Consider the following 27,334-nt stretch of genomic DNA (forward strand, 5'->3'; position numbering starts at 1 on the left):
ATGGAGGTTAGGCAGTTGTCCAGCTATTGTGATGTTTAAGGAATATTGAAATATAAAGGCTGTGTTTTTGTCTTTCATTCGAGAACATAAAGCACTGAGGTAGTAACAACTCCCTCGATGGGATTTATTAAAGTAATAATACTACATTTTCTCCTTGACTTATCCACAATGGTGGACTGCCATCTGACATCGCGAGCTGAAATAAACCCCTTTCTCTCTGAAGTTGCTTTCAGCAGGGTAATATGTCACACAACAGAAATGAAGATAGAGCGCCGCCCTCCCACCTTGAGGATAATATCCTGCTGTCCCCCCACTTCTCAAATGACCATTTACACAACAATGACCTCATCACAGACCTGGGATTGAACTGGAGGATCTTCTGGGACCAGCCAATCTCACTGACCCTCTGAGCTGGAGCCTACCATTTTCATTTTGTTGATGAGAAAATAGGGACTCAGAGAGGTTGGGTACTTTTCCTAACGTTGCACAGTAAGTGAACAGCAAAGCCAGGGATACAAGTCTTTACATTCGTCCTTGTAATAGCTATGTTTGCTGTCAACTTGACTACATGTAGAATGAGCTAAAACCAATGTGACTGGGTAAAACTGTGAGGGATATTTTTTTTTCTCAGTTGAGTTATTTGAAGTAGAAAAACCTACCTGAAATCTAGGTCTTTTGAGGTGAGAAGATCTGTCTCAGATCTGGGTCACACCTCTTTCTGGTGGTGGCCTACGTGAAGGAAGAAGGAAGCACTTGCTCTTTGCTGACTTGCTTCACTGGCATTGGAGCCTGCTTCTTGGGGAGTCTGACACACCCTGAAGACCAGCGGAGACACCCAGCCTTGTAGATTGAGCAGTTGCTGGATTCTTGAATTTTACAAGCCGTTGTTGGACTAGCTGGGCCAAAGTCTATAATAAGTCTAATAAAAATAATAATTCAATATGTATGCCATATATGCTTAATATGTATTTATATATTATATAATATACACATAACATAAAGTACATATAACATTTAATAAATATATTTATACTTATATATTATATACTAATATTTTATGTAAGTCAATAAATATATATTTAATATATATGGGATATATCCAATAAAGAGAGATTTATTATATATTTATAAATAATATTATAAATAAATTAATATACTTATATAATTATACATTTATACATAAATATATTGTATATATGTATTCATTCTATCAGTTCTGTTCCTAATACAATGTTCCTCTTTACTGTACATGTTCTTTCATAATATTTAATATCACACTAAGGAAAAAAATACTCCATTTTTATTGTTTTAAACTATCCCCCAAGAGCCCTGGTATTCAAAACTTTGTCTTACCCTGAGATATTTCCTTCATAGGAAGCAAAGACCACTTGGCCTCAAAACGGGAACCTGAAGACCAGACGTTCCCTGCCTGGACTCAACACAAGTCTGTCAACGCTGTAGTTCACACACTTCTCTCTCACCACAGTTTCGAGTGGGCATTCATGACTGGGGAATCTTTGTCTAGCAGTGATATGGAGACAGAGCCACAGAAAAACTTCACAGCCAATCAAGAGACATGCATGTATCACCACATATAAACTGAAATTAAAAATCATATCAAACTGTGAATCGAGAATCTTGAAATGTAAATAGCTGAGTTTGGGACTTTGTAACTGCAACATTTAGTGTAAGATTACGGGGGAAAGCTCTTCAATATCTTATATGGAGGGGTGCTTGTACCCCAAACTGATCCATCACTGTGCTGTTGGGCTTTGTGCATATCTGTCAACATCTTCTTATTTGGAGACTAGGACACAATGAAGTGCTGTATAGTTCAAATTTGAAATGTCCCCAACATGCTTTCATATACTGAGAGTCCCCAGCTGGGGGCGCTGTATGGGGAGGGCATTTAAAAACAAGGATTCTATGGTCTGCTGGGGATGTAGTTGGTTAGGGTGGGCCCCTTCAGGTATTGTGTCTCCACCCTCCTCCCCCTCCCCCCTCCCCCTCCTCCCCCTCCCCCCTCCCCCTCCTCCTCTTCCTCCTCCTCCCCTCCCCTTCTCTCCTCATCCTCCTCTTCATCTTCTTCTTTTTTTTTTTTTTCTTTTCTTTTTTTCGGAGCTGGGGACCGAACCTAGGGCCTTGCGCTTGCTAGGCAAGCGCTCTACCACTGAGCTAAATCCCCAACCCAATCTTCTTCTTGTTGTTGTTGTTTATTTGAGACAATGTTTCTCTGTAGCCCTGGGTGTCCTGGAACTCACTCTGTAGACCAGTCTTGCCTCAAACTCAGAAATCTGACTGCCTCTGCCTCCTGAGTGCTGGAATTAAAGCCATATGCTACCACCAGTGGCCTCTTCCTCTTTTTTCTCTGTGTTTCACACTCACCACAAGCTGCAGAAGGTTCCTGCCACACTCTGGTGATAATATGTTCTGCCCAAGCAAATGAAGTCAAGCGACTAGGGAGTGAACCCTTTAAAATGATGAGACATTTTTTTTCCTCCTCAAAATGTTTTTTTTTTTCTGTATGTTTGGTCACAGCAATGAGAAAGCTGACAAACAGATGACACATCTGCCCCTCACCTCCATCCTCCCCACAGTGCAATGTTGTACTCAGGGGCAGAGGTGGTGGTAACTGTCTTGGCAGCAGTAACATCTGCTGTGGTCCCAAGAGTCACACTTGGTTATCATCCTTCCTGGGTCCTGTCTGTCCTTCCCTTCATGTGTGTGTGTGCATACGTACATGCGTATGTGTGATGTGTGTGTGATGTGTGTGTGGTGTGTGTGTGTGTGTGTGTGTGTGTGTGTGTGTGTGTGTGATGTGTATAGAGACCAGAGGTCAATATTGGGCAGCCCCCCTCCATCACTCTCTACTTATTTTTGGAGACATGGTCTCTCTGAACCCTGAGCTCACCAATTCCCCTAGGCAGGCCAGGTAATGAGCTATAGAACTCCACCAACCTCAACTTTCTCACTCAGTGCTGGAGTTACAGATAAATACTCCATGCTCGATGTTTACTTGGGTACTAGGTAGGTGTCCCACCAGCGGGGACCCAGTTATTCAGGGTCCCGAAGGGGCGCTACCCTTGGGCCTAAATGGGGGGGCGAGAGAAGAAGGAGACCAAGCAAAGTTCTGTTGTCAAGGTCTTGTTTATTGGAGTGAACGTTACAACTTTTAAGGCTTTCAGGTAGGGGGAGTGACCTTTGTGAAACACAGAGGAGGGGGAGATGAAGATATAGACAGTGATAGCTGGAGGCAGAGGTCAGGCAGTAGACGATGATGAGGTCAGGGGATAGAGACACTGGGTGTTGACTCAAGAGATAACAGGTATCTGCTCGAGCTGAGGCATCCCTTGAATGTTATCTTCCTGTGCCGTAAATTCATGGGAGAGGCCTCTGTCCAACAATCTTAAGACTTATGGCAGTCATCTTAGGGGTGAATATCTGTGGCCAAACAGCCCAGAGTCACCTAGCCACTTTGAGCCATGCAGTCAAAAAGCGGCTAGGCCCAAATCCAATATGGCTCTGTACAGGTAGGGAAGTGAATGTAGGTCCTAGTTCTTACACAGCAAGTATTACCAACTGGGCCATCTCTCCAAGCCCTCCCCATCTCTTTCTTAAATCTCTTCTATGCTATGTGATGTGCCCCTGCCCCTACCAATGCATCCCTCTCCTGAATGGGGGAGCAAATTGAAGGTCTGTTTGCTGTTGAAAATCTCTGAGGAACGTGAGGTCTTGAGATAAGCAGAGATACAGCTACGCGGGCAGGCAGCCAGAGGGCCTTGGTGGTCACACAGGGAAGCCACAGAAGAGATGGGCCATCGAAGGGAGGGGTCATGGAGGCGAAAGGTGGTAGAAGGCAGAAATCATGGAAGGCAGAGATCATGGAAGAAGAAAGAGATCACAAAAGGAAAAGGCCACTGAAAAGGAAGGTCATGGGAAGGAGAGTTCATGAAAGGAAAAGGTCACAGAAGGGAGAAGTCAAGGAAGGCAGAGGTCATGGAAGGGGGAGATCATGGAAGGGAGAGATCCCAAAAGGCAGAGGTCACGGAAGGGGAAGGTCACAGAAAAGAGATGTCATGGCAGAAAAAGATCATGAAAGAGAGTAGTTATGGAGTAGAATAGGTCCTTAAAGACAGAAGAGGTCACAGGGAAGAGAGACAAGCCCTGAGGGGGATGAGTGGATAGTATAAAGGGAGCAGCAACTCCAGCAGGAGAGGGAAAGAGACATGGCTATGACCTCTCCATCTTTATCGTCACCATTGTCTTTACACAGAGCTCTGTAGCTGTGGTGGTTTGAATAAGAATGGTCCCACAGGCTCACATATTTGAATGTTTAGTCATCAGGGAGGGGAACTCTTGAAAAGGATTAGAAGGATTAGGATGTGTAGCCTTGTTGGAGGAAGCATATCACTTGGTGTTGGCTTTGGGGTTTCAAAAAGTCTCTCTCTCTTCTTGCTGCCTACAGATAGGATATACAACTTTCAGCTACTTCTCCAGCCCCATGTCTGCCTGTGTGCCACCACCCTCCCTGCCATGATGACAATGGACCAAGTCTCTGTTAAACAAGCTCCAATTAAATGTTTTCTTTTATAAGAGTTGCCTTGGCCATGGTGTCTCTTCATAGCCACAGAACACTAACTACGTAGTGTAGTCGTCAGTATCCTAGTAGACCAGGTTGGCCTTGAATTTGTGATCCTCCTGCCTCAGCCTCCTGGGTTCTGGGATTACAGGTGTGCCTCACCATCCCTGTGTCATAGATGACCCAGTCTTGATATTGGCACAGATGCAAGGATAAATGACATCTGAGTACACAGTATAGAGGGGCTCTTCCACAGGGTTGCCTTAATGAGAGTCCTCGAATGGGTCACCTTCCAAATACCGCCAGATGCCTACTTATTGTCCAACAAAGGCATCAGTAACCTGGGTCTGGGCAGAGAGATAGCACACCCTTCAGGAGTTTCTCTCCAGCATTCACCCCTGCAGAATGAGGCTCTTCCTACTCCAGAACTTAGCAGTCTTAACTTTTGAAATTAGGAATTACATTTGTCTTTTATTTTTTATCAAGATCTTAAAATAGGATAATGGAGTTTCACCAACGAATAGCCCAGCACAACACGGGCAATGCAACAAAGGGGGAAGAAATAAAAAGTGGACCTCCAGCCCCTCCACACTGATTCAGCTCATTTTAAGAAATAAAAGTAATTATCACCTGTGCAACCCGGTCGGCCAGCTCCGCACATGGGGGAGGAAAACAATTTCAGAACTTTATTTCCTATATTGAATGTCGATAATTGGATGTATTTATAAGTCTCGCTGGAAGAAAGCGGCTTGTGATTTCAAGACGAGAAAACGGTCTTCCAAACACTGAAAAACAATATATTCCCCCATTTTCGCACACACAAAAAGAGCGTGTTTCTTCGAGGTGTTGAAGGGGCTGCCGGAATGATTTGCTTTTCTGAAGCTGCCGTTCCATTTCTCATCTAGAATTGCCTCATAGACCCTGGCAAAGCACCCAGCTGGGACCACTTCATCTGACACAGTGACGGGGGCTTCCCAGGGAAGGCCCCTCGGCTGCTCCCTGCCTCTTTTCTGTAGGAAGATGGATGCCCAGATGAACTGGGCTAGGGAAGGAGGGCAAAAGGATCGGGACGTGATGGAGGGCCTTCCTGGGGCTGAATATGTGGTCCTGGAGAACACTGCAGGCCACATTGGCCTTCGAAATAGCGAAGTTAAGGTTAGCCCAGCCACAAAATGCTAGTATTGTGACAGGACAGCCACCTAAGTAGGTGCTGTGGTTTGAAGGAGAAATGTTCTCTATAGACACGTGTCTGGCCACTTGCTCTCCAGATGATGGTGCTGTTTTGGAAGATTGCTGAACCTTTGGACTGTGGCCTAGTTCACAGGAGCAGGTCTCAGGGGTGGGGGTGTTTGAAGGTGATAACTACTTCTCGTTCTGGCCTGGGCTTTCTGCTTCCTGATTTACTGATATGTTAGGAACTACAGCCCTCTGCTCCTGCTGCTATAGATGGAGCTGTCCTTGGAGTCATGCATCCCTTCTGTGAGGGACTATAGCCCCTTGTTCTAGTTTTATTTCTGGTGTTGTGATGAGTACTCTGGCAGAAAGCAACTTAGTGGAGAAAGGGGCTTTTTTTCTGATAATGACTCTAGGCTGCAATCCACGGCTTTGGGGAAGTCAAGGCAGGAACGAACGTCACAAAGCTAGTGGCATCACATTCACAGTCCAGGGCAGAGAGGCATGAATGCACTCATGTTCACTTGCTCAGTTATGCTTGTGCTCAGTTCTGTATCTCATATAGGTCAGGATCACCTGCCTAGGGGATGGAGCCACCCACAGTAGGCTGGGCCTTCCCACATCAATAAACTTAATTCAGACAATCCCTTCCTGTGAGGCATAACTCAATTTAAACAGTCTCTCCCCGAGACTCTCCAAGTGATTCTGGGTGACAGCTCAAGAGAACCATCACAACCTCTAGAGACAATGGGCCCCACTGAACTGTTCCTCTTTTAAGTTTCTTCTGTCAAGTTTGGGTCCGCAGCGACAGGTAAAGTAACTGGTACTATTCTGTATGTCGCATGCCTTCCTGTCCTATCTGGAAGAAATGAGGATGGAATATATCCTCCTGTCCCCCTATCTAGTCGAACATACGCCATGCTGACCTGAGTCCGTATGAGCCAGAGACCCAGTAGTCAGCAATGTCCTCGGAGCTATAGGGAAGTGGTGGCCTAGGCAATGGGGGTGGGGTGGGTAGGGCAAGGTGGTTTAACATAGTGCCACAGAGAAAGGGAGGACCATGGCTAGGATGGAGCTCCTGCAGGGGTAGCTAGGGCAGGGTACTTCTGGAGAGTAATATTGCATTGGCAACTGGGCTAAAGAAGCAGGTACCTCTCAGTCACCTGTAGGCCATCATGAGGCCAGACCTTGTTTAAGAGGACCCATGACCTTCGAGGTGAGGCACAGTGTGAGGCATGAGCACACTGCCTGGCTCACTTCCTCAGCTGATTTACACACTCCCACGCCGCCGACTCTCTAAAATCAATCTTTCCCCAATTGCCTCCTGGCTCCCAGCAGCGTCTGGGTCTGCCCTGCATGAGTAACTCAAAAAAAAAAAAAAAAAAAATTCTCCCACACCCTGAGCAGCTTCTCCTGGAGTCCCTGTCAGAGCCTCTGGTGGGCAGGAGCAGGGGAGGAGGAGCCTCAGCCTTCCATAGGGAGTTATGATAAGTGGCAGGGGGCATGATGGAGTCAGAGGGAATTTGGTCAGGCTTGCTGGAAAGGGTCTTGAGCAAGTGCGGGGGAGGAGCCGTCATCACACTGGAGCCTCTGAGGGGGAGGAGCAGGGAGAGGCGGCAGGTGTCTGACACACAAAATTACTGTCAGAGCAGACCCTGCCTCAAGGCCCACTGTGCAGATGGGCCTGGGTGGGCAGGAGCCGTGGGCAGTGATTCCCTGTTACAACTACAGAGAGAGTGCTCCGTTCAATGGCTGGGTGTTCTCTGCCTCTCTTTTGTAAATATTTAGAATAATTACTTCTTTTACACATTAATAAGCATTAAGCTGGCAGTTGGCTTAATTTTGACATATTTTATGTCAAAAGAAGTGGGGCTGTGATTAGCTGGGGGCAGGTTTTCCTACTACAAACTGACACGAATAGCTCTCTGCACATCCTCTGCTATTTTTAAAAAGTGTCCCTCATTAGGGAGTCGAGACTCTTTAGTAGCTGAAGATGGAGCTCTCTCTCTCTCTCTCTCTCTCTCTCTCTTTCTCTCTCTCTCTCTCTCTCTCTCTCTCTCTCTCTCTCTCTGTGTGTGTGTGTGTGTGTGTGTGTGTGTGTGTGTGTGTTTCCAAGTTCTCAAGAACCTGTGAACTCGTGTGAGCTCAGGCATTTTACTTACGCTTCAGAGCCTTGGTATCCTCCTCTGTAAAATGGTGCTAAGACAGTTCCTACCTCATGAGACCTCTGTGAGCAGTAGTGCTAACATCTGCAAAGCATTTGAACCAGTGCCTACAAGTGCTGAGAGTAGGGAGTGAGACGTCTGCCTTCTGATGCTCCTTTCTCTGTAGGACTTTCCCCTATCACCAGGGTTCAGCTCTGCTATTTCCCACCTCATCCTCCCCTTTCCCCTCCGCCTCCACCCCAGCCTTTCTTTCTTCAGTCCTTCCATTCTGCACCTGAGGAGGCTTGGACTAGATTCTATTAGATTTAACTCCCCAGCTTACATACAAAGCCCTAAAGGTCTTGCTTATCTCTCAGCCAGAGACTTTCTCCCCAGATTCCCTTTCCTGAATGCTGGAGGCTTCTATTACTCCAGTTGTCCCAGCTCTCTGTCATCCTTGGCAATCCTCCTCATGGTTTCTTTATTCCTGTATGTTTTTCCGTGGGTGGGCTACTACATACACATAAGGTCAGGGGCTAACCTAGAATCAATTGATCACCTATCTCAGGACACTTCTTCCCGAGAAGTAAAGCCTTCTGGGTTGCTGCTCAGGTTCCTCCTAGCTCCTTGCGGAAACCTGAAATGCCAGCGCAGATCCTAATCTGCTCCAAGGCTACTCCACTTATGGGTGTGTAATCCGGAGCCGGAGTGGGAGGGACCGAAGCCGCTCCGCCCATTTAAAATCCCGCCCCTGGACCGCCCCGTCCGCCTCAGAGGAACCCTGGCAGGTTCAGCTGACGCCGCACTCCACGTGACGCTAGGGCCGAGTGAACATGGCGTCTACCGTGCGGTGAGTCTGAGCTTGTCCCTTGTGCTGCCCGCGCCCCGCGTAGAGGTTGCTTGCTTTGGTGTTCCTGGTTAAATAGTGTGTGACAGCCCCCGAGCTCTGACTGGAGTTGCTGTGTGGCCGCGGGCCGCGCGCTTCTTGTCCGGGGCACCGGAACCGAGAGCCAGGTCGGGCGAGTGGTACTTGCAGAGACCCTGCACGCTCGCGGATGCCCACTGGCCCTGGGGCGACTTCTCAGGAGCCCAGGGTGGGGGGGCCTCACTGTGTGTGAGCCCGGTGGGAGCCTGACAAACCTGTTCACTGCCACGCCCCTCCGGTGAGTTGGCCAGCCTGACCTGGACGCCAGATTTCCAGGCACTTCCCCAAAAGTGAGGGAAAGTATGGGCAGTATTTAGAGTGGCCGTGGAATACCCGTTAATCAAGCCAGTACTTTCTTGATTCTTTCCTGGCCCAAGTGTCAGATCCTTCAAGACACCTTCCCTTAACTATCTGATCAACTCTAATACTGCCTGATTTTCTGTGTGTCAGTTGTCTCCTCTCTAGCTCCAGTGCAGGCTTCATGCAGGGCTTCAGTAGTAGCTCAGTGCATTGCTCAGTTTAGGCTTGTCATAATTCTGTATAATTAAAGGGTCGGTGGTCCTGTTGGGAGGAAGTTTAGATAGATGGACTCTGTTCAGTGTTGCAGAAGGACAGTTGATCAAAGGTTAAGAGATAAAAGACTGAGAGAGTAGGGTATCCCTGAGCTAGTAGGTATGGCGCTCAGTGACCTCTCTAGACTTTGTCCTGGAGGAGCAAGAAGGATTGTTACCTGGAATCTGCTTTTTAGGAATTTTTAGACAGGGTCTCACTATGTAGCACAGACCAGCCTGAACCCTTTTGCTTTGCCCTTCAGAGTGCGGACATTACAGGCATAATAGCACTACACCCTGCTTGGGAATTTGTGCCGCCCCCGGGCCTCCGGACAGGGTTTCTCTATAGCCCTGACTGTCCTGGAACTCACTCTGTAGTCCAGACTGGCCTTAAATTTGGAGATCCACCTACCTCTGCCTACCGAGTGCTGGGATTAAAGGTGTGTGTCACTACTGCTTGGCTTCTTAAGGAGCCCGATAGCATGAGCTCAGTGGGAGAAGGTGTTAGGAAGAATAGGGGTGATGAGAGCAGTTCTCCACATCCTGAGTTAGGAGCTGAGAAAAGTGCGTTGAAATTAATGGAGCAAATGCATCTCTCTATAAAATGAAGGCCGTGGAATCATAGTGCCATCGTAGTTGGCTTCCAAGGTTGGGAGAGTTTTGAGCACAGCAATCCTTTACTGGCTGCCTGCAGTTTTCTAGGAACAACACTTGGCCCTTAAGGCTGATGGACAGGTGGGATTCTGTCATCTAACTCTGTGCCATCTAATTCTGTCATCTTCTAACTCAGATCTTGGTCTGTGCCAACAAGAGGCGTGTGCTCTAGGATCATGGGATGGTCTTTGTCCTGGGAGACCTTTGTGCTTGGGGTGAACTTTAAACATTGAGACACACTTAGGGTGGAGAACTGTGCAGGCAAAGCCTTGGTAGGTCTCCAGGAGGCCAAGACCAGCCTTTGACCCTCTGTTAAGAAGCACAGTAAGCAGTAAGTGTGGGCAGGTATCTGTCTGTAGGGTATCATCTGTCCATCTGGGCTGGCCAGGTGGTCACAGATAGTTCCAGCAGCTGTGTTTGGATTTGAGACTCCAGACTGGCTCAAGGCTTGCTTCTTTCTGGAAGATTTCCAGTCTGGGATAGGAACTAGTCAGATCCTCAAAGGAAGCCTCTTGTAGCCAAACTGATTCTCTGGGGTCAATCACACAAGATAATTGAAAAGTAACACAAATCTTGGGGAGGCATATTTATTAAGAAAGCTGAGTGGAGTCCTCTAAGGCCTTAAGGGGACAAGAGATTGGAGGAAGTTTCATAGAAAGCTTGGCTCCCTGCTGCTGCCTTCATGTGACAGATCAGCATGTCAATTGTCTTCTATATGGGGGAAGTGCTTAGGTTACCAGGACTTGCTTGTGACAAGCCAAGTGTTCTCCCACTGAACTGTATTCCCAGATTTCTTTTTAATCCAGTCTTTTCAGATAAGGATTTGCCCTATGTGGGTCTTGAACTCATGATCCTTCTGCATAAGCCTCCAGGGTAATGGGATTACAGGCCTACACCACCGTGTCCAACTAAGAGTGTCTGGTATAATGAGCCTCAACTCATAGCCATGGGCTTCCAAGGAATCTGAGTTGTTTTCTTACAGAGTCCTAGTAAAACCTGGGAACAGGAGGCTCGTGAGAATCTCAGATGTACCCCATAAGGAATTGGGGAGCAGTAGGAACCCTAAGTAGCATCTCAGACTCACAGTGAGAGACTCCTCTAATTCTGTGTACTGGTGGAAGGTAGTCCCTGCTTTTTCCTTGAGTTTTCTATGTACAGGGGCTGAAGGCTCTTGGCTATAGCTGGACCCGTCTGCCTTTGATGCCCTTTGTTATCCTTGTCCCAGAGCTAGCTCAGCTGATGGCCCTGGGATGCTCTTGTCCTCTAACGTGATTAAAAGATTGTTCACAGATTTGCAGGTCCAGCCCAGATGGCTCCTCCTCCCATAAACAGGCCCCCCATTGAAGGGCTTCTGCTCAAACCCCTAGAGAACCCCAATTAGCACACGTCTTCACCGCTCCCCACCGTGAACAGCTGAGGGCTCGGTTTCTCTCATCCCTTTCCTGGCATCTCTGGAGCCCGGGGAGCTATTTGGTTTGTATCCATGAGGCCACCGACCTGATGTGAAATGGTACCATTCAAATGACGGAGACATTAACCATATGAATTATTCCAGAATCCTGGGCTGCATTCTTGGGAGACAGCAGTGGCCAAAGGAGAGGGGGTTGTGGATGGGAAGGGGCACAGAATTCCAAAGAGTAGGATGAAGGACCGTTCCTCATTCTTCATCTGAGCCACTGCCCACCACCGAGGAGCACCACGCAAGCTGCCCTGGGCGTGCGTCTGACCAGCCACCTGCCGTTGCTGGAATAAGCATTCCGAACACAAAATGCTGTCAGGGTCAAAAGCTGTCACACCCTTATGTGAACCTTGTGCTTCTGGGCCAAGTCCTCATGTTCACCCAGGAAAATGGGTGAGTCTGTGGAAGCCAGGCTGGCCCAGGTGTCCTTAGGGCACTCTGGTTCTTCCCTAGGCTTGGTCCTCTCTCTACTTAGTCTTTGTCCCTAGGTGTGTCCTTGTTCTCCAGTCCTCAGGAGGGAGGGAAGTGGCTATGTGGCACTTTCCCCCTGCCCAAAGCCCCTCCAGTCAGGGATATCTTCCTGTAGTTCAGCTAGTGGCTACTGAACGTCTCAATGCCTGGTCCTTCTTGGCTGGCCTCTTTCTCTGGGAGCTTATCTGTGTGTCTTCCCATGGTAGAGCAGGGATCTCCTGGGCCTTGCAGCTTGTGAGCATTGGTGAAGTCTATATCTTGTCTTAATCTGTTCCCTGATGCTGTACCTGAATACCCAAGGCTGGTACCTTATAAAGGAACTAGTTTTATTTTGTCTCACAGTTCCGGAAGCTACGTTAGCTGACAGCATCTGGTAAGAACCTCACTTGATGTTAGAACTTGGTGGATGACATTGCATGGAAGGAATACATATGAAAGGGACTTGGTCATAAAAGAGAGGTCCCGTGGCAAGATAGCCACCTTGTGACAAATCTCTGCTTCAGTAACTGTAACAAGTCCCATGAGACCTAACTTGTTCCCTTGAGACATTATTAATTCCTAATCATCTCCCAGAAAGCCCCAGACCCTTTAAAGGTCCACCACTAAAGTTACGCTGTAGACTAAGCCTCTTCATGAACCTTAGCAACAGACCAAAGCAACATCCTCCTTTAATGCCATTTATTTGTTAGCTTAGTATATGCAAAGGATTGCAATTGTGTAGCCCAGACTGGCCTTTGAATTTTAATCCTCCTGCCTCAACCTCCCCTAGTGCTAGGATGTCGCCACCATGCTGCTGGGTGTAATGGTTTTTAAAACCATTAAATAAATAAGGGATCACAAGGAAAACAAATTGTATGGAAACGAAGCCGGCAAGATGTTAAGTGAATCTGCGACGTGGTCATGCACGCTCTTATTGACACCTTAATTAGATAAGAGGAGCCCGGAGCAGGTCTAACAGGCACCTTGATTTTGAAGTCTTGACAGATAGGAAAGTGTTCCAGCAATGCTGTGAAGTAAAAACACTGGTGAGCGCTGTGGGAGGCAGAGTCCTGGGCGTGGCCGATACTTAGCCTAGTTGTTTGCACCAATAGTGAATCGAATATAAATTTGAATTATAACTTAGAGAAAACAAATTATTTCTCATCAAGAAGATGAGGCGTTAATATTCCATGCACGGCTTTTCATCTGCCTGTAGCCTTCGATCAGAGACCTACAGGTGGCCATTGAGGGTAAAGGAGAGGGTGGTTATGCTGGCTAGTTTTAGGTCAATTTGACAGGAGCTAGAGTCATTTTGGAAGAGGGTGCCTCATTAGAGAAAATGACCGCACCAGATTTGTCTGTAGGCCAGCCTGTGGTGCATTTTCTTGATTGATAATTGATGCGGGAGGGCCCAACTCTCTTTGGATGGTTCCACCCTGGGCTGGTGGTCTTGGGTGGTATAAGAAAGCAGGCTGAGTGATCCATGGAGAACAAGCCAGTAAACGGCACGCCCCCATGGCCTCTGCATCAGCTCCTGCCTCCAGGTTCCTGCCCTGCTTACATTCCTGTCCTGGGTGTTGAACAATGATATGGAAGTGTAAGCCAAATAAACCCTTTCCTCTCCAACTTGCCTTTTGGTCATGGTCTTTATCACAGTAATAGAGACCCTGAGACAATGGCTCAGGGAGTTTGGGGTAGGGGTGGGCTGCAGGAGCTGTGGCATCCATCGCACACTCCCTGGGGTCTGGCTCTGTTATTAGTTTGCTATTGGCCCCGGGCTGCCTTCTGGGTGTTGGTCGTTGGCCTGGGAGGGTCTCTGTCCTGTGCATGCCTTTAGCCCTGAGCTGGTCTACTGGCCACTTTGTTCTTCTGAAACACATCTATGCCCTGACTGCGTGCAGTGGATTGTACTTTGTTCCGGGACTCAAGAATGACATGCTTGTGGATTTGGAATTCCAAGGGTCAGTTAACAGCCAACCAACCAAGGAACAAACAAACCCCTTCACCAGAAGTTAGTTGGACAGCCAGGCCTAGAGGAAGCCTCAGGAGTCTGAGCAGGAGGATTGCAAGTTCAAGAACTTCCTGGCTGACAGAGCAAGTTCAAGACCAGTCTGTCTCAAAATAAAATGTTAAAAAGGGGGATGCCTGGGGCTATAGCTCAGGGGTGGGGTGCTTGTCTAGGATGTGCCAGACACTGGGTTCAATTCCCAGAATCACAAAAGAAGTGAGCCAAGGACGTTTCATTGGAACTACATTAGACGGATTTACAGAGAGAAGTCACTTTTTGCTTTGGCCCTGACTATCCCTCGGAGGATTTGGTATCTCTGTAATCTTTGATCCTGAGAGTGTCCTGGAGTACTTAGGGTCTGGGGCCCATGACCTTGCCTGCTGGCTCAGGCTGAACTGGCTTTCTTTAACCCAGATAAGGCGGGTGGTGATGTGATCGAGCCCAGGGGAGGGGTAAGCAAGTATTTCAGGGGCTTGTCCAAGGAGCCCCCTCAAATACCAACATGCTCAGATGCTCAAGTCTCTTATATGAAATAGGCAGTAGGCCCCAAGTCTGGGTGTCCAAAGGAACTATGTGACAGTTTTGGATAAGAGGCGGAGAACCTTCTAGATGGGATGATCACATGCCAGGGACAGTGTCACTTGTTAGGCTTAAAGAGGTGGGTCACATAGAGGGGAGCTGTAGGAGGCAAGGAAGCTCAGTGGAGCATTTCAGCCAGTGGTACTGTGGGTGGGGGGACTTGGTCCGAGCCCACCCATCACAGGAGTCCTTATGCATTTGCTCACGAGTCCCCCTCCTGTGCTGTGCTCACCCCCTTCCATGGGTGTAACGGAGTGGGTAGGAAGGGGTTGGGAGTTCCCTGAGTGTGGGTTGCTGGAGGGTGCACTTTCGGTTCCTGTCAGCCAGGCCAGCTGGGAGCCACACTTAGAAGCTGTTACTAGGCTACTCCTGCCCTTTCATCCTCACAGCTGAGAACGGCAGATATCAACCGCAGCTTTGTGGAGGCCCTGGCTACTTGTGCCCACCAAACCTCCCACTCAGTCTCCTGGGAGGAAGGAAGGGCGGGTGCTGGGGGGTAGGAGTGGGCACTTAGACCGCCAGTATGTAGAGGGGCTCATTCCTCCACTCTTCCTGCCTCCCAGCTGATGGATGGAGCTGATGTGGCACCTTCCAATCTGCACAGTTGGCGTGTGGCCCCAAAAGCACTTTCGGTGTGTCAGACATTGTGCTAGTCACAGGGCACAGTGACTCAGACAGATCTAGGTCTGTCTCCTGGAGGGCCGGCCAGTTAGGGCCCTGGTTGGTACCAGGAGTTTGCTGCAACAGTGGTTTTACAGAACCACAGGAATGGAAAAAGAACCTGAAGGAGAGGAAGTTTCGGCTCTGCTTTGAGAGACTGACACAGGCCATTTAGTTTAGTGGCTTGCCATGGAAGGGGTAGAGGGAGCTCTATGCTCATGTTTTACTCCTTCCCCTCCCCCACCTCTCACACCTCTCATAGGCTCAGCCTACCTGGAATCGGAGCCTGGGGGCAGGCCAACAGACCTACGAAACTCACAGTCTTAGGTCCAATGTACTGTGGGTGGGCTGGATCTGGAGGGCAAGTGGGGAGACTGGCTTAGTGCTATGTGGGGTGAATGATGGTGGTGGTGGTGGTGGTGGTGGTGGTGGTGGTGGTGGTGGTGGTGGTGAAGAAATGAGTCTAGGAATGCTTACTAGGTGGCACTGGGACCGAGGTATATAGGAGGTATGTGTAGGGTGTGAGAGTCACTTCTTCATGGCTCCCCTGCAGTGTGAAGGGAGGCTTATCATGGCCCTCGTTCGGAGCCTATGCTGTTGGGGTAGCTCTGGCTTAAGCCTGCTCCTCTTGAACTCTTGCTACTTCCCCTGACTGGAGACGTCAGGGGCTCCCTGTTGCAAACCCACCCTTGTCTGACTTCTAGCTGCTTTGCTTGGTCTGCCTGCCTTCTAGACATTGGTCCAGTTCTGTCTTTGTCTTGCCACGTCTCATGTTGCCTACAACAAATTAAGTCTGTGCTTTGCACAGAGGAGGAGGCTGCTAAAGGGTGGGGAGTTAAGACCAAGAAAGCGGTGGAGAGTTTCTTAAAGTTGTTGAGATGGAGGTGGATCTGGGTCACTTGGGCTAGTCCCCTGATAGGTATGCGAGGGTGATGGAGCAGAGGTGGAATGAGAAGGCAGGGATGGCTTGAGCGCCATCAGAGTACAGCTCCCTCTAGTGGTAGGAGGAGGCAAGGCTCAGGTCTTTGTCATGCTAAGTCAGAGGGCCAAGGGCCTCTGCATGTAGAGGGACATCATTGGCCTGTAGCAATAGCTGGTACTTAACGCTGAAGCATTGAATCCACTCAGCTGTGCCCAGTGGAAGGAAGAGTATGGACCTAATCCTGGGGTTCCAGTACAAGGCTGGCTTGGAAATGATGGGGAAACAGGATGGAGGGACCATATCAGGTGGAGTTCAGCAGTATTGTGTACCAGTGTCATGGCTACAGAAAGGCCTGGTGAGGACTAGATCAGGACCCAGTGTGCATTTAGGAGCATAGGATCATTGTGGTCAGATGTACTGTGTTTGCTTAGGCGAGCGATGTGTAGGCCTTGGGCTAAACTGCGAGCATGTATTGTCAGGAGTGCCAGAGCCTTGGTTTCTCTTTAGAGTATTAACCGCACAGTGGAGGAAGAAATGGATTGCTGAGAGGACTGAAAGTAGTTTTCCCTTTTTTAGGGTCAGGTTATTATATGTCTGGATATTGAAGGTGCTCCAGCAGGGGAGAAACTTGTTGCAGAAGCAATCTGTGAATGGCCATGGGGTGGGGAGGCTGTGCACAATCTGGCACGGGACTTGGGCTTAAGCTATCTAAGAAACCTAGGGAGGCACATCTCCCAGTGAAGCCAGACCTGGCCCTTCCCAGCTCCAGTAGACTTTCCAGAACACCAGCCTTGCCATCCTTGAAGTCCGTCCGCCCTGTACAGTTGCTGGTCACAGGGGCATGGTGCCGTGGGGCTGCACTGTTGGTGTATACTAAGGGGTTGAGCATTGTTGAGCACGGGAACTACTAATTCAGGCTGTAAGGCTGGGAATGGATGTGAAAGGGGGCGGAATGGTGAGTGCATGGTAGTGCTGGCCAGTGCTGTCGGGTCAGATCTCGCCTTTCCCACCTGTCCTTGAAAATGCAAAGCAGATACAGACCCTGAAGGGTGGCACATGAGGGCTGTCTCCCCTGCAGAGGCTGTCCCACATAAGCCTTGCCTGCCTGCCTGCCAGCCAAGTAGGTACAGTAAGCCACCTAAGCCAGGCACTCAGGATGAGTAGAGAGTATGGTGGACAAGCCTCTATAGCCTTGGTTGGCTCAGTGGAGGACTGTCTCGGGGTCCTAACAGGTTAAGCGTAGGCTGGCTTACTACAAGTTGACCAGAGTCCCTCTGCAGGCCCAGACCACAGGTAACGGACACATGCGGGTAGGTGCTAACCGGCCTGTGCCCATGTCTCTGCAGCCCTTCCTTCTCCCTGGGGAATGAGACCCTGAAGGTGCCGCTGGCACTGTTCGCCCTGAACAGGCAGCGCCTGTGTGAGAGGCTGAGGAAGAATGGAGCTGTGCAGGCCGGCTCAGCTGTCGTGTTGCAGGGCGGGGAAGAGATGCAACGATACTGCACCGATACCTCCATCATCTTCCGCCAGGTGAGCAGCCGCACCTCGCCTTCACAGCCTGCCAGGCGTGGGGCGCAGGGCTGGGCAGGGCTTGGTTCCAAAGGCCCCAGAGGCAGCATGGAGGCAGGGATCCACATCTGGGGTAAGAACCTCCAGCCTCACCTGTTGGGCAGAGAAGTCAGGATACAGAAAGGTATCCTTGTAGGCTCAAGCAGGCTGGGCTTCTTGGAGGAGTTGGTGTTCGGAGTGAGCCTGGGTGAATTTGGACAAGCAAGAAGGCAGTTTGCAGAGGAGAGGGTAGGGTGGTCTGGGCCACTGGCTACAGTTTAGGGGGACAGCAGAAAGTGAAGCTACAGACGAGGGGTTGAGTTCCTGGGAGCAGATGCTGGCAGGGAGGAGAACTGCAAGGGTTGTGTGACCTGCCTGTCCAGAAGTCTCAGCCTTCATTTGGTTTGGCCAGTGCTCACCTTTGGCGCCCTAACTGGGCCTTGGTCATGTCCTCTTCTCCCAGCCCCGTATACATATTAGAAGCTCATTGAGGTTCTAGAGCTCCAGTGTACAGCCTAGACCCTGTACTTAGCTGAGAATTACTGCAACACAAAGTCCTCAGGAGGAACAACACTTGCCCAGGATGCTACAGTGACCCAGAGTTGGGCTTATGCTCATTGATGCATCATACCCACTTTACAGAGGAGGAAACTGAGGCCTGGGGGAACCAGATTGTCAGGAGATAGACCTGGAATTAGAACCCTGTCTTCTAGCTGGACCTGGTGAAGACCTGTAATCCCAGTACTTGAGAGAGGCTTAATTAGATCACTAGTTCAAAGCCAGCCTGGGAAACTTAAGGAGACCCTACCTTGGAAAGAAAGAAAGAAAGAAGGAAAGAAAGAAAGAAAGAAAGAAAGAAAGAAAGGAAGGAAGGAAGGAAGGAAGAAAGAAAGGAAAAGAAAAGAAAAAAAGAACTGAGAATGTTCTGTTCAGTGTTAGAGACCCTGCCTCAAAGCTATCAGTGAGCAGTGGGGGCATGGCTCAATGGTAGAGCCCCTGCCTAGAATCCTCTAGTGAGGGACTGGGGACATAGCTCAGTGGTAGAGCACCTGCCTAGCACATAGTAGGCTCTAGCTTCAATCTCTAGTACAACTATCACAGGTGCACACACACACACGCACACACACATGCACACGCACACATACACATGTACACATACACACACATACACACATATGCACATGCACACACACATACACATGCACACATACACACACATGCACACACACGTACACATTCACACATGCACATGCACACATACTCACACATACATATACATACACAAACTCATACACATGCACACACATATATGCACATACACATGCACACACGCACACACGCACACGCACACGAACATGTGCACACCTATGCACTCACACACTCCCAGCTATTTTTCTTTGGGTTGTTTTCTCTCTCCGCCCCCAGACCTAGAACTGTGGCCAGAACCTTTCTTAGAGTGGAAGGTGGGGCACAGAGGAATGTGAAGGGGCAGGTTGTATGGAAAGGAAGAGGCAAGGTCTGGCTGCCAGACCCCAGCCACTGCAGCAGAACACAATTTTCTATGATCCTCTTGCTCATGGCCCCATTGTCCTTAGAGCCTCAGGCTTGCCGTCCCCAGCTGCTAAGTTTCGTGGAGGTCTTCTTTTGCCTCATCTTGAAGCTTCTAGAACTTTATATATTTGTAGCTTAAAAATCACTTTCCTAAATTCAGCTGTGGGCTCCCCGATTGATGTCATTCTGGGGTCGTCTGAGAAGAGCCCCTCCCCCACTTCATACCGTGGTGACACCAGCCCAGTGCTTACTGCTGAGCGTGGGGGTAGGAGGGGGAGAGTCCCCACTTGGGTAAAGGTATTCTGTGTGGGTTTCTGCATTGAGCTTGTGCTCGGTGCTGTTGGCTGCTGGCTGCCATGGTTCTAGGAGGTGACCTGCAGGTGATGAGGCAGGGACATGCAGGAAACCTGAATCGTTAAAAATAGAAGGCACGAGTTAGGCCAGGAAAATAGCTCAACGGCTAAAAGTACTCGCTGTGAGGCTGGACAACCTGAATTCTCCCCGGGAGCCATAAGGTAGAAGGGTTAACCTCTTACATCCATGAGTGCTGTGACACACAGAGACATAGACGGTAATTAGATCAGTGTAATAGAGAGGGGTAGGAGGCAGGGTCGGAGGGGCCCCTGCCTGCTCTGGACAAACAGCAGCATGACAGGATGGACGACTGGCAGCTGGACTGGGAATCAGGCTGTGGCCATTTCCTAAGAGGACGCCTGAGTCTAGGAGGGAGGCCTCAGTCTCTGCCTCCAGAACCTCATGCTTCTGGCTGGTCATTGGGTAATGATGTCCCTTGCTCCCTCCACAGGAGTCCTTCTTTCACTGGGCCTTCGGTGTCATCGAGTCAGGCTGCTATGGTGTCATTGACGTGGACACTGGAAAGTCAACCCTGTTTGTGCCCAGGCTTCCTGCCAGCTATGCCACCTGGATGGGAAAGTAAGGAGTGGTCCCTGCCTTGGTGCCAAGCCTGCTGAGGGAGAGGATGGGCTGGGGACAGGAGGAAGGGCCTTTGCTGGCAAGCTCTGAGTCACGTCCCTGAACCTCAGTTGAGAGGAGGGGTCAGAGCAAACCTATAGGTTGGAGGCATGGTGTATCGGAAAGCCCAGATTCCCTGAATATTAAAAATACCTGTGGGTTGGGGATTTAGCTCAGTGGTAGAGCGCTTGCCTAGGAAGCACAAGGCCCTGGGTTCGGTCCCCAGCTCCGAAAAAAAAGAACCAAAAAAAAAAAAAAAAGAAAAGAAAAAGAAAAGAAAAAAAAAAAGAAAAATACCTGTGGCCTTTAGACTTCTGCGTGGGCTTGCTGGAGGAGTGTGTGCTGTCTGGGCCCCCTTTCTGAGGCTTGTTACTTACATTTAGAGGTATTACTAATGCCTACCCCTGGCCACAGATGGTCTGTCCATCCCTGACCTCTCTGTGAGGATTGGGGCTGTCCATGTGAGGAGTTTGGGACCAGAGGCGGGCTGTAAGCTCCCTGGGAGAGACTGGCCCACTTCTGTTCTCCAAGATACCTGGCAGCGCTCCTACCTCCTCACAGCACCGAGGCGTACACTGTATAACCAGGGATGCTTTGAAGTGAAGAGAGAATCTTGTCTTCCAGTCTGTCATTTCTGCCTGGAGAGTGATTATTCCAGACTAATGTGTAAATTACAGCCCTTGCTACTTGGTGCCCCATCGCGCTCATTACCAGGAGGGCTGCTGAGTCTGTGGCTGTTTTGAGTGACGTGGCACCTGGCTGGCACAGGGACTCTGAGCTCTTTGTAGAGGGCCAGGGCCCCTAAAGGGTTGTCCTCCATACTCCCTCTGCTTCATGTGCTGTCCCTCCTGCTCCAACCAGACAGCACAGCATCCGTCGCTGGTCCTGGCATCTCACTCTCCGCTGCCTCTGGAGGTGGAGGTCAGCTCCACAAATTGGCATCAGTTCTGCTTCTGGGTCACTTGCAGCATCCCAGGCTGGCCTTGGGCCATCAGCTGTGCTGTGGAAATGCAGCCCAGGCAGAGTTGGCAGCAGGAGAGATGCAAGCTCTGGTCACCCTGTGAAGTTTTCTTGGCTTGACCCTTGGGAGGGACCAAGGCAGGGTGGGGGAGTTGACATGTCTTGCTTAGCTGCCTTTGGAGTAGAGAGCTGGGCTGCTGGGGAGAGGCCATGCTGGATCCCCCCTCCCTACCTCATATTCCATATGCAGCCAGATCCTTGCCACTCCCCTGCTTTAAAGAGGAAACAGGTTCAGCGTGCTAGGGAGATTACCTGTCCAGCACTCCAGTCTATTCTGTAGGAGCTCTGATTAGAAGTAAGGCTTGTCTGCAGTCTGTCATGGCCTCTACATGATGGCATGGAGCACCAGTGAGGAGTCTAGCCACTGCTCTAATTCCTTCCAGGATCCACAGTGCCATTGCAGTGGTGTGTTGGTGGGTTGGTTACATCGGAGAGGCCAGCATGAGGTGATGATGTTGCTAGGCGTGCTTATATTGTCCCTGAATGGCTGATCTGGAAGTCACTGTGCTGTCCCAGGTTGGCAGTGAGCTTGTAATCTTCTATCTGGCTAGAGTGGTGGAATCTTCTTCAGTCCTGCTTGACCCTGGTCAGTACCACAATACGGGATGTTGATGCGGTTCTCTCTCGTGGGATGCTCTACCCAGGAACACAGCTGCCCTACCATGAGGGAGACACACCCACCTGTGTGGAGAGCCTCTGCTGGTGCAGCACCAGCCATAAGCCTGAATGAGCTTCAGATGACTCAAGGCTTCTGCTGAGGTCGCAGAGTCACGGAGTGGAGGTCAGCAGTGCTGCCTGCCTAAGCTCTGTCTCACTTCCTGACCTTGAGAGTTCACACATTAGTGACCCTTCTCATTTCAACAAAATTCCTGACAGAAGCACCCTAAGGGAGGAAGGACGCATGTTGGCTTAGTGTCTCAGAAGGCATGGCTCATCACGGTAGGGAAGGCATGACGTGACAACAGGCAGGAGTGTGACGTCATGTCATGGCAGCAGTCAGGAAGCAGAGATTGGGACCAAACATGTGGTCAGGCTTTAACTCTCACAGCTTGCCCCCAGTGTACAGCTAATAAAAGTTCTGCCACTTTCCAGAATAGTCCTTAGTTGGGGACTGGTTGGTCAATCACGTGGACCTCTGGGGGACAACTCAGATTCAAACCACAGCAAGGATAAATAGTTTTTAGCTTTTGTTCCACTCAGTTTTAGGGTTGAGTACTACTCAACTGTAGTATAAAAGTCATGTTTTCACTGCTATGACAAAGTACCTGAGAGAAACGAGTTAAAAAGAAGAACGGTTGGGGCTGGGGATTTAGCTCAGTGGTAGAGCGCTTACCTAGGAAGCGCAAGGCCCTGGGTTCGGTCCCCAGCTCCAAAAAAAAAAAAAAAAAAAGAAGAACGGTTTATTTTGGCTCATGATTTTAGACGTTTCACTCTGTGGTTTGCAGGCTTCATCACTGTGGATCTGACAGGAGACAGCATACTCTAGTAGTGGGAGCATGGTGTATAGCTACCCTCATAGTAGCTAGAAAAGAAGGGGTGGGGGAAGACAGATGGACAGATGGATGGATGGATGAACAAGGGCTCTAAAATACTGTTTTAAGGATATATCTCCTAGCGCCTTACTTATCCAGTTAGGCTTGGGCTCCTAAAAGCCCACTGACCTATTAGTCTGTCAATAGTTAATCTGTTGATGAAGCCAATACTATAATAAGTCTGAGCATTGCCTCACAGGGGAGTAAGCCTTCAACATACATGTCTTTGTGGGACCCTTCTTATCAAAACCATAACACCTAGAAACTGAACCAGCCTTGAGGAAGTGTTATATCTCATCTCCATAAGATGCTCCCAGAATGCCTCCTGCACCCCAAGCTGTCCTCGTGAACAGAACTGTGGCCGTTTGAATGAAAATGGCCCTCATAGGCTCCAGGGAGTAGCACTATGGCCTTGTTGGAGTAGCTGTGACCTTATTGGAGGAAGTGTGTCTCTGGGGGGGTGGGCTCAAGCCAGGTCCAGTGTCTCACTCTCTTCCTGCTGTCTGCTGATCTAGCACCACGTCTGCCTGCATGCCGCCATGCTTCCTGCCGCGATGATAACGGGCCAAACCTCTAAAGTTTAAGTCGGCCCCAATTAAATGTTTTTCTTGATAAAAGTTGCTGTGGTCATGATGTTTCTTCACAGTGATGGAAACCCTAACTAAGACAGAGGTTGGTACCAGAGACTCAGTGGGGTATTGTTGTGATAGGCCTGGCCATGCTTCTTCCTGGAGGAATATAGAACACTTTGGGACTTTGGACTAGAAGTGTGATTGGACACTTTAACCAGGGCTTAATGGGCCATCCTAGTAGAAGAGTGAAAGACAGTGATATTGAGGGTGATTTGAACTGTGGGGGCCTGGCTCAAGAGGCTTCAGAGGAGAATATTATTAATACGTGGCCTGGAGATCAAGTCTTGTGATATTTTGGTGAAGAATGTGGCTGTTTTCTTGCCCCTCCGAGTGATGGGCAGAGGAGATTTCAAAAAGCCTAGTGTTGACGAGTGGCCAGTCTCATGGAGATCTATAATGAAAAGGCACAGATTGAGCAAGGAAAAATTCAGAATGTATAGTTGGTGGAGAAAAGGGACACCAGGAGGTGTAAACAGATTAAAGGAAAACCTGCTGCCAACTGGAGTAAAGGGAGAGGTGACCTCAGAGCAAGACCCTACCCAGCAAGACTCGCAGCCTGTGAGAAGGAATTAAAGAAAAACTTAATAGCAAATGCCTTTAATCCCAGCACTCTGGAGGCAGAGGCAGGCGGATCTCTGAGTGTGAGGCCAGTCTGTTCTACAGAGCGAGTTGCAGGACAGCCAGAATTAGGTGGTCAAGGAAACCACGAAAACCAGAAAGCCGGCGAAAGTATTTGAATGAGGGTGCCCTGTTCCAGCCCTAGGGAGCTGAAGAACTTGGCAGCTTCGGCCACATAGTTCTGGCTTTAGAGTCGAGAATAGAAAAGGGGGTTTATGAAATCTCCCTCTGTGACTAAGGAGGGTCTCTGAGGTCAGACCTGTGGCAGGGGTGTCCCTGAAGGGAGGCCCAGAGAGGTCATTGGATGAAGCTGTGAAGGTGAAGCCTGGATTGCTTTGGAGACCCCAAGATGTTAAGAGTTGCCAGAGTCGTGGGATACCTGCCGAGGAGAGCTCAGACGGGTGCGGAACCAGCCCAAAAGAGAGAGAAGTGTGTGTGTTGCAGTCAACAAAGCTGAAAGATGTTGGAGATCCGAAGGGTGTTTAGATATTAGACTTAGGGATGTAGAGCTTGGAGTTTGCCCAGCTGATTTTCAGTCTTGCGTTGGTCCAGTATTTCCCCACCACGTCCCCTTTCCTCCCTTTTGGAATGGTAATGTGTATCCTGCACCATTGCATGTTAGAAGTATGGGATCTGCTTTTTCATTTGATTTTTACATGGGTTACAGTCAGGAGATTGCCCTGAGTCTCAGAAGAGTCTTGAAGTCTAGACTGTATTAGTGTGGAGACAGTGATGGACTATGGATGCAGACTTTCGAAGTTGGACTGAATGCATTTTGCATTATGATATGGCTATATTATGATGTGACCTATGGGGATCCAGGAGTGGAAGGTGGTAGTTTGAATAAAAATGGCCTCCATAGGCCCACAGGGAGTGGCATTGTTAGGAGGTGTGGCTGTGTTGAAGGAAGGGTGACACTGGGGATGGCAGATTCAAATGTTCAAGCCATACCCACTGTTTCACTCTCTTCTTGCTGCCTGCAAATCCAGCACGGTGTTGGCCTGGACACTGCCATGCTTCCTGCCCTGATGATAATGGACTAAACCTCTGAAACTCTAAGCCAGCCCCAATGAAATGTTTCCTTTATTAAGAGTTGCTGTGGTCCAACAGAAACCAAGACTACATGGCATCATTGGAGCCCAATTCTCCCACCAAAGCAAACACGGAATATCCAAACACACCAGAAAAGCAAGATCTGGTTTCAAAATCATATTTGATCATGATGCTGGAGGACTTCAAGAAAGACGTGAAGAACTCCCTTAGAGAACAAGTAGAAGCCTACAGAGAGGAATCGCAAAAATCCCTGAAAGAATTCCAGGAAAACACAATCAAACAGTTGAAGGAATTAAAAATGGAAATAGAAGCAATCAAGAAAGAACACATGGAAACAACCCTGGATATAGAAAACCAAAAGAAGAGACAAGGAGCTGTAGATACGAGCTTCACCAACAGAATACAAGAGATGGAAGAGAGAATCTCAGGAGCAGAAGATTCCATAGAAATCATTGACTCAGCTGTCAAAAGATAATGTAAAGCGGAAAAAGCTACTGGTCCAAAACATACAGGAAATCCAGGACTCAATGAGAAGATCAAACCTAAGGATAATAGGTATAGAAGAGAGTGAAGACTCCTAGCTCAAAGACCAGTAAATATCTTCAACAAAATCATAGAAGAAAACTTCCCTAACCTAAAAAAAGAGATACCCATAGGCATACAAGAAGCCTACAGAACTCCAAATAGATTGGACCAGAAAAGAAACACCTCCCGTCACATAATAGTCAAAACACCAAACACACAAAATAAAGAAAGAATATTAAAAGCAGTAAGGGAAAAAGGTCAAGTAACATATAAAGGCAGACCTATCAGAATCACACCAGACTTTTCGCCAGAAACTATGAAGGCCAGAAGATCCTGGACTGATGTCATACAGACCCTAAGAGAACACAAATGCCAGCCCAGGTTACTGTATCCTGCAAAACTCTCAATTAACATAGATGGAGAAACCAAGATATTCCATGACAAAACCAAATTTACACAATATCTTTCTACAAATCCAGCACTACAAAGGATAATAAATGGTAAAGCCCAACATAAGGAGGCAAGCTATACCCTAGAAGAAGCAAGAAACTAATCGTCTTGGCAACAAAACAAAGAGAAGAAAAGCACACAAACATAACCTCATATCCAAATATGAATATAATAGGAAGCAATAATCACTATTCCTTAATATCTCTCAACATCAATGGCCTCAACTCCCCAATAAAAAGACATAGATTAACAAACTGGATACGCAACGAGGACCCTGCATTCTGCTGCCTACAGGAAACACACCTCAGAGACAAAGACAGACACTACCTCAGAGTGAAAGGCTGGAAAACAACTTTCCAAGCAAATGGTCGGAAGAAGCAAGCTGGAGTAGCCATTCTAATATCAAATAAAATCAATTTTCAACTAAAATTCATCAAAAAAGATAAGGAAGGATACTTCATATTCATCAAAGGAAAAATCCACCAAGATGAACTCTCAATCCTAAATATCTATGCCCCAAATACAAGGGCACCTACATACATAAAAGAAACCTTACTAAAGCTCAAAACACACATTGCACCTCACACAATAATAGTAGGAGATTTCAACACCCCACTCTCATCAATGGACAGATCATGGAAACAGAAATTAAACAAAGACGTAGACAGACTAAGAGAAGTCATGAGCCAAATGGACTTAACAGATATTTATAGAACATTCTATCCTAAAGCAAAAGGATATACCTTCTTCTCAGCTCCTCATGGTACTTTCTCCAAAATTGACCATATAATTGGTCAAACAACGGGCCTCAACAGGTACAGAAAGATAGAAATAATCCCATGCGTGCTATCAGACCACCACGGCCTAAAACTGGTCTTCAATAATAATAAGGGAAGAATGCCCACATATACGTGGAAATTGAACAATGCTCTACTCAATGATAACCTGGTCAAGGAAGAAATAAAGAAAGAAATTAAAGACTTTTTAGAATTTAATGAAAATGAAGGTACAACATACCCAAACTTATGGGACACAATGAAAGCTGTGCTAAGAGGAAAACTCATAGCGCTGAGTGCCTGCAGAAAGAAACAGGAAAGAGCATATGTCAGCAGCTTGACAGCACACCTAAAAGCTCTAGAACAAAAAGAAGCAAATACACCCAGGAGGAGTAGAAGGCAGGAAATAATCAAACTCAGAGCTGAAATCAACCAAGTAGAAACAAAAAGGACCATAGAAAGAATCAACAGAACCAAAAGTTGGTTCTTTGAGAAAATCAACAAGATAGATAAACCCTTAGCCAGACTAACGAGAGGACACAGAGAGTGTGTC

General features: G+C 48.4%; 1 protein-coding gene across 1 annotated transcript in view; it reads left to right on the plus strand.

The window, feature by feature from the left end:
• Positions 1-8,717: 8,717 nt before the first annotated feature.
• Pepd (peptidase D) overlaps positions 8,718-27,334 on the plus strand; it is a 138,587-nt gene continuing 119,970 nt past the window's right edge. The window contains exons 1-3 of the mRNA NM_001009641.2: positions 8,718-8,746; positions 17,451-17,634; positions 20,009-20,136. Of these exons, the coding sequence (NP_001009641.1) occupies positions 8,730-8,746; positions 17,451-17,634; positions 20,009-20,136 (329 nt within the window). The 5' untranslated portion in view covers positions 8,718-8,729. The remainder of the gene's footprint in view (positions 8,747-17,450; positions 17,635-20,008; positions 20,137-27,334) is intronic.

The sequence above is a fragment of the Rattus norvegicus genome, chromosome 1, assembly GCF_021556685.1.
Source record: "Rattus norvegicus strain SHRSP/BbbUtx chromosome 1, alternate assembly SHRSP_T2T, whole genome shotgun sequence".
Taxonomy (NCBI): domain Eukaryota; kingdom Metazoa; phylum Chordata; class Mammalia; order Rodentia; family Muridae; genus Rattus; species Rattus norvegicus.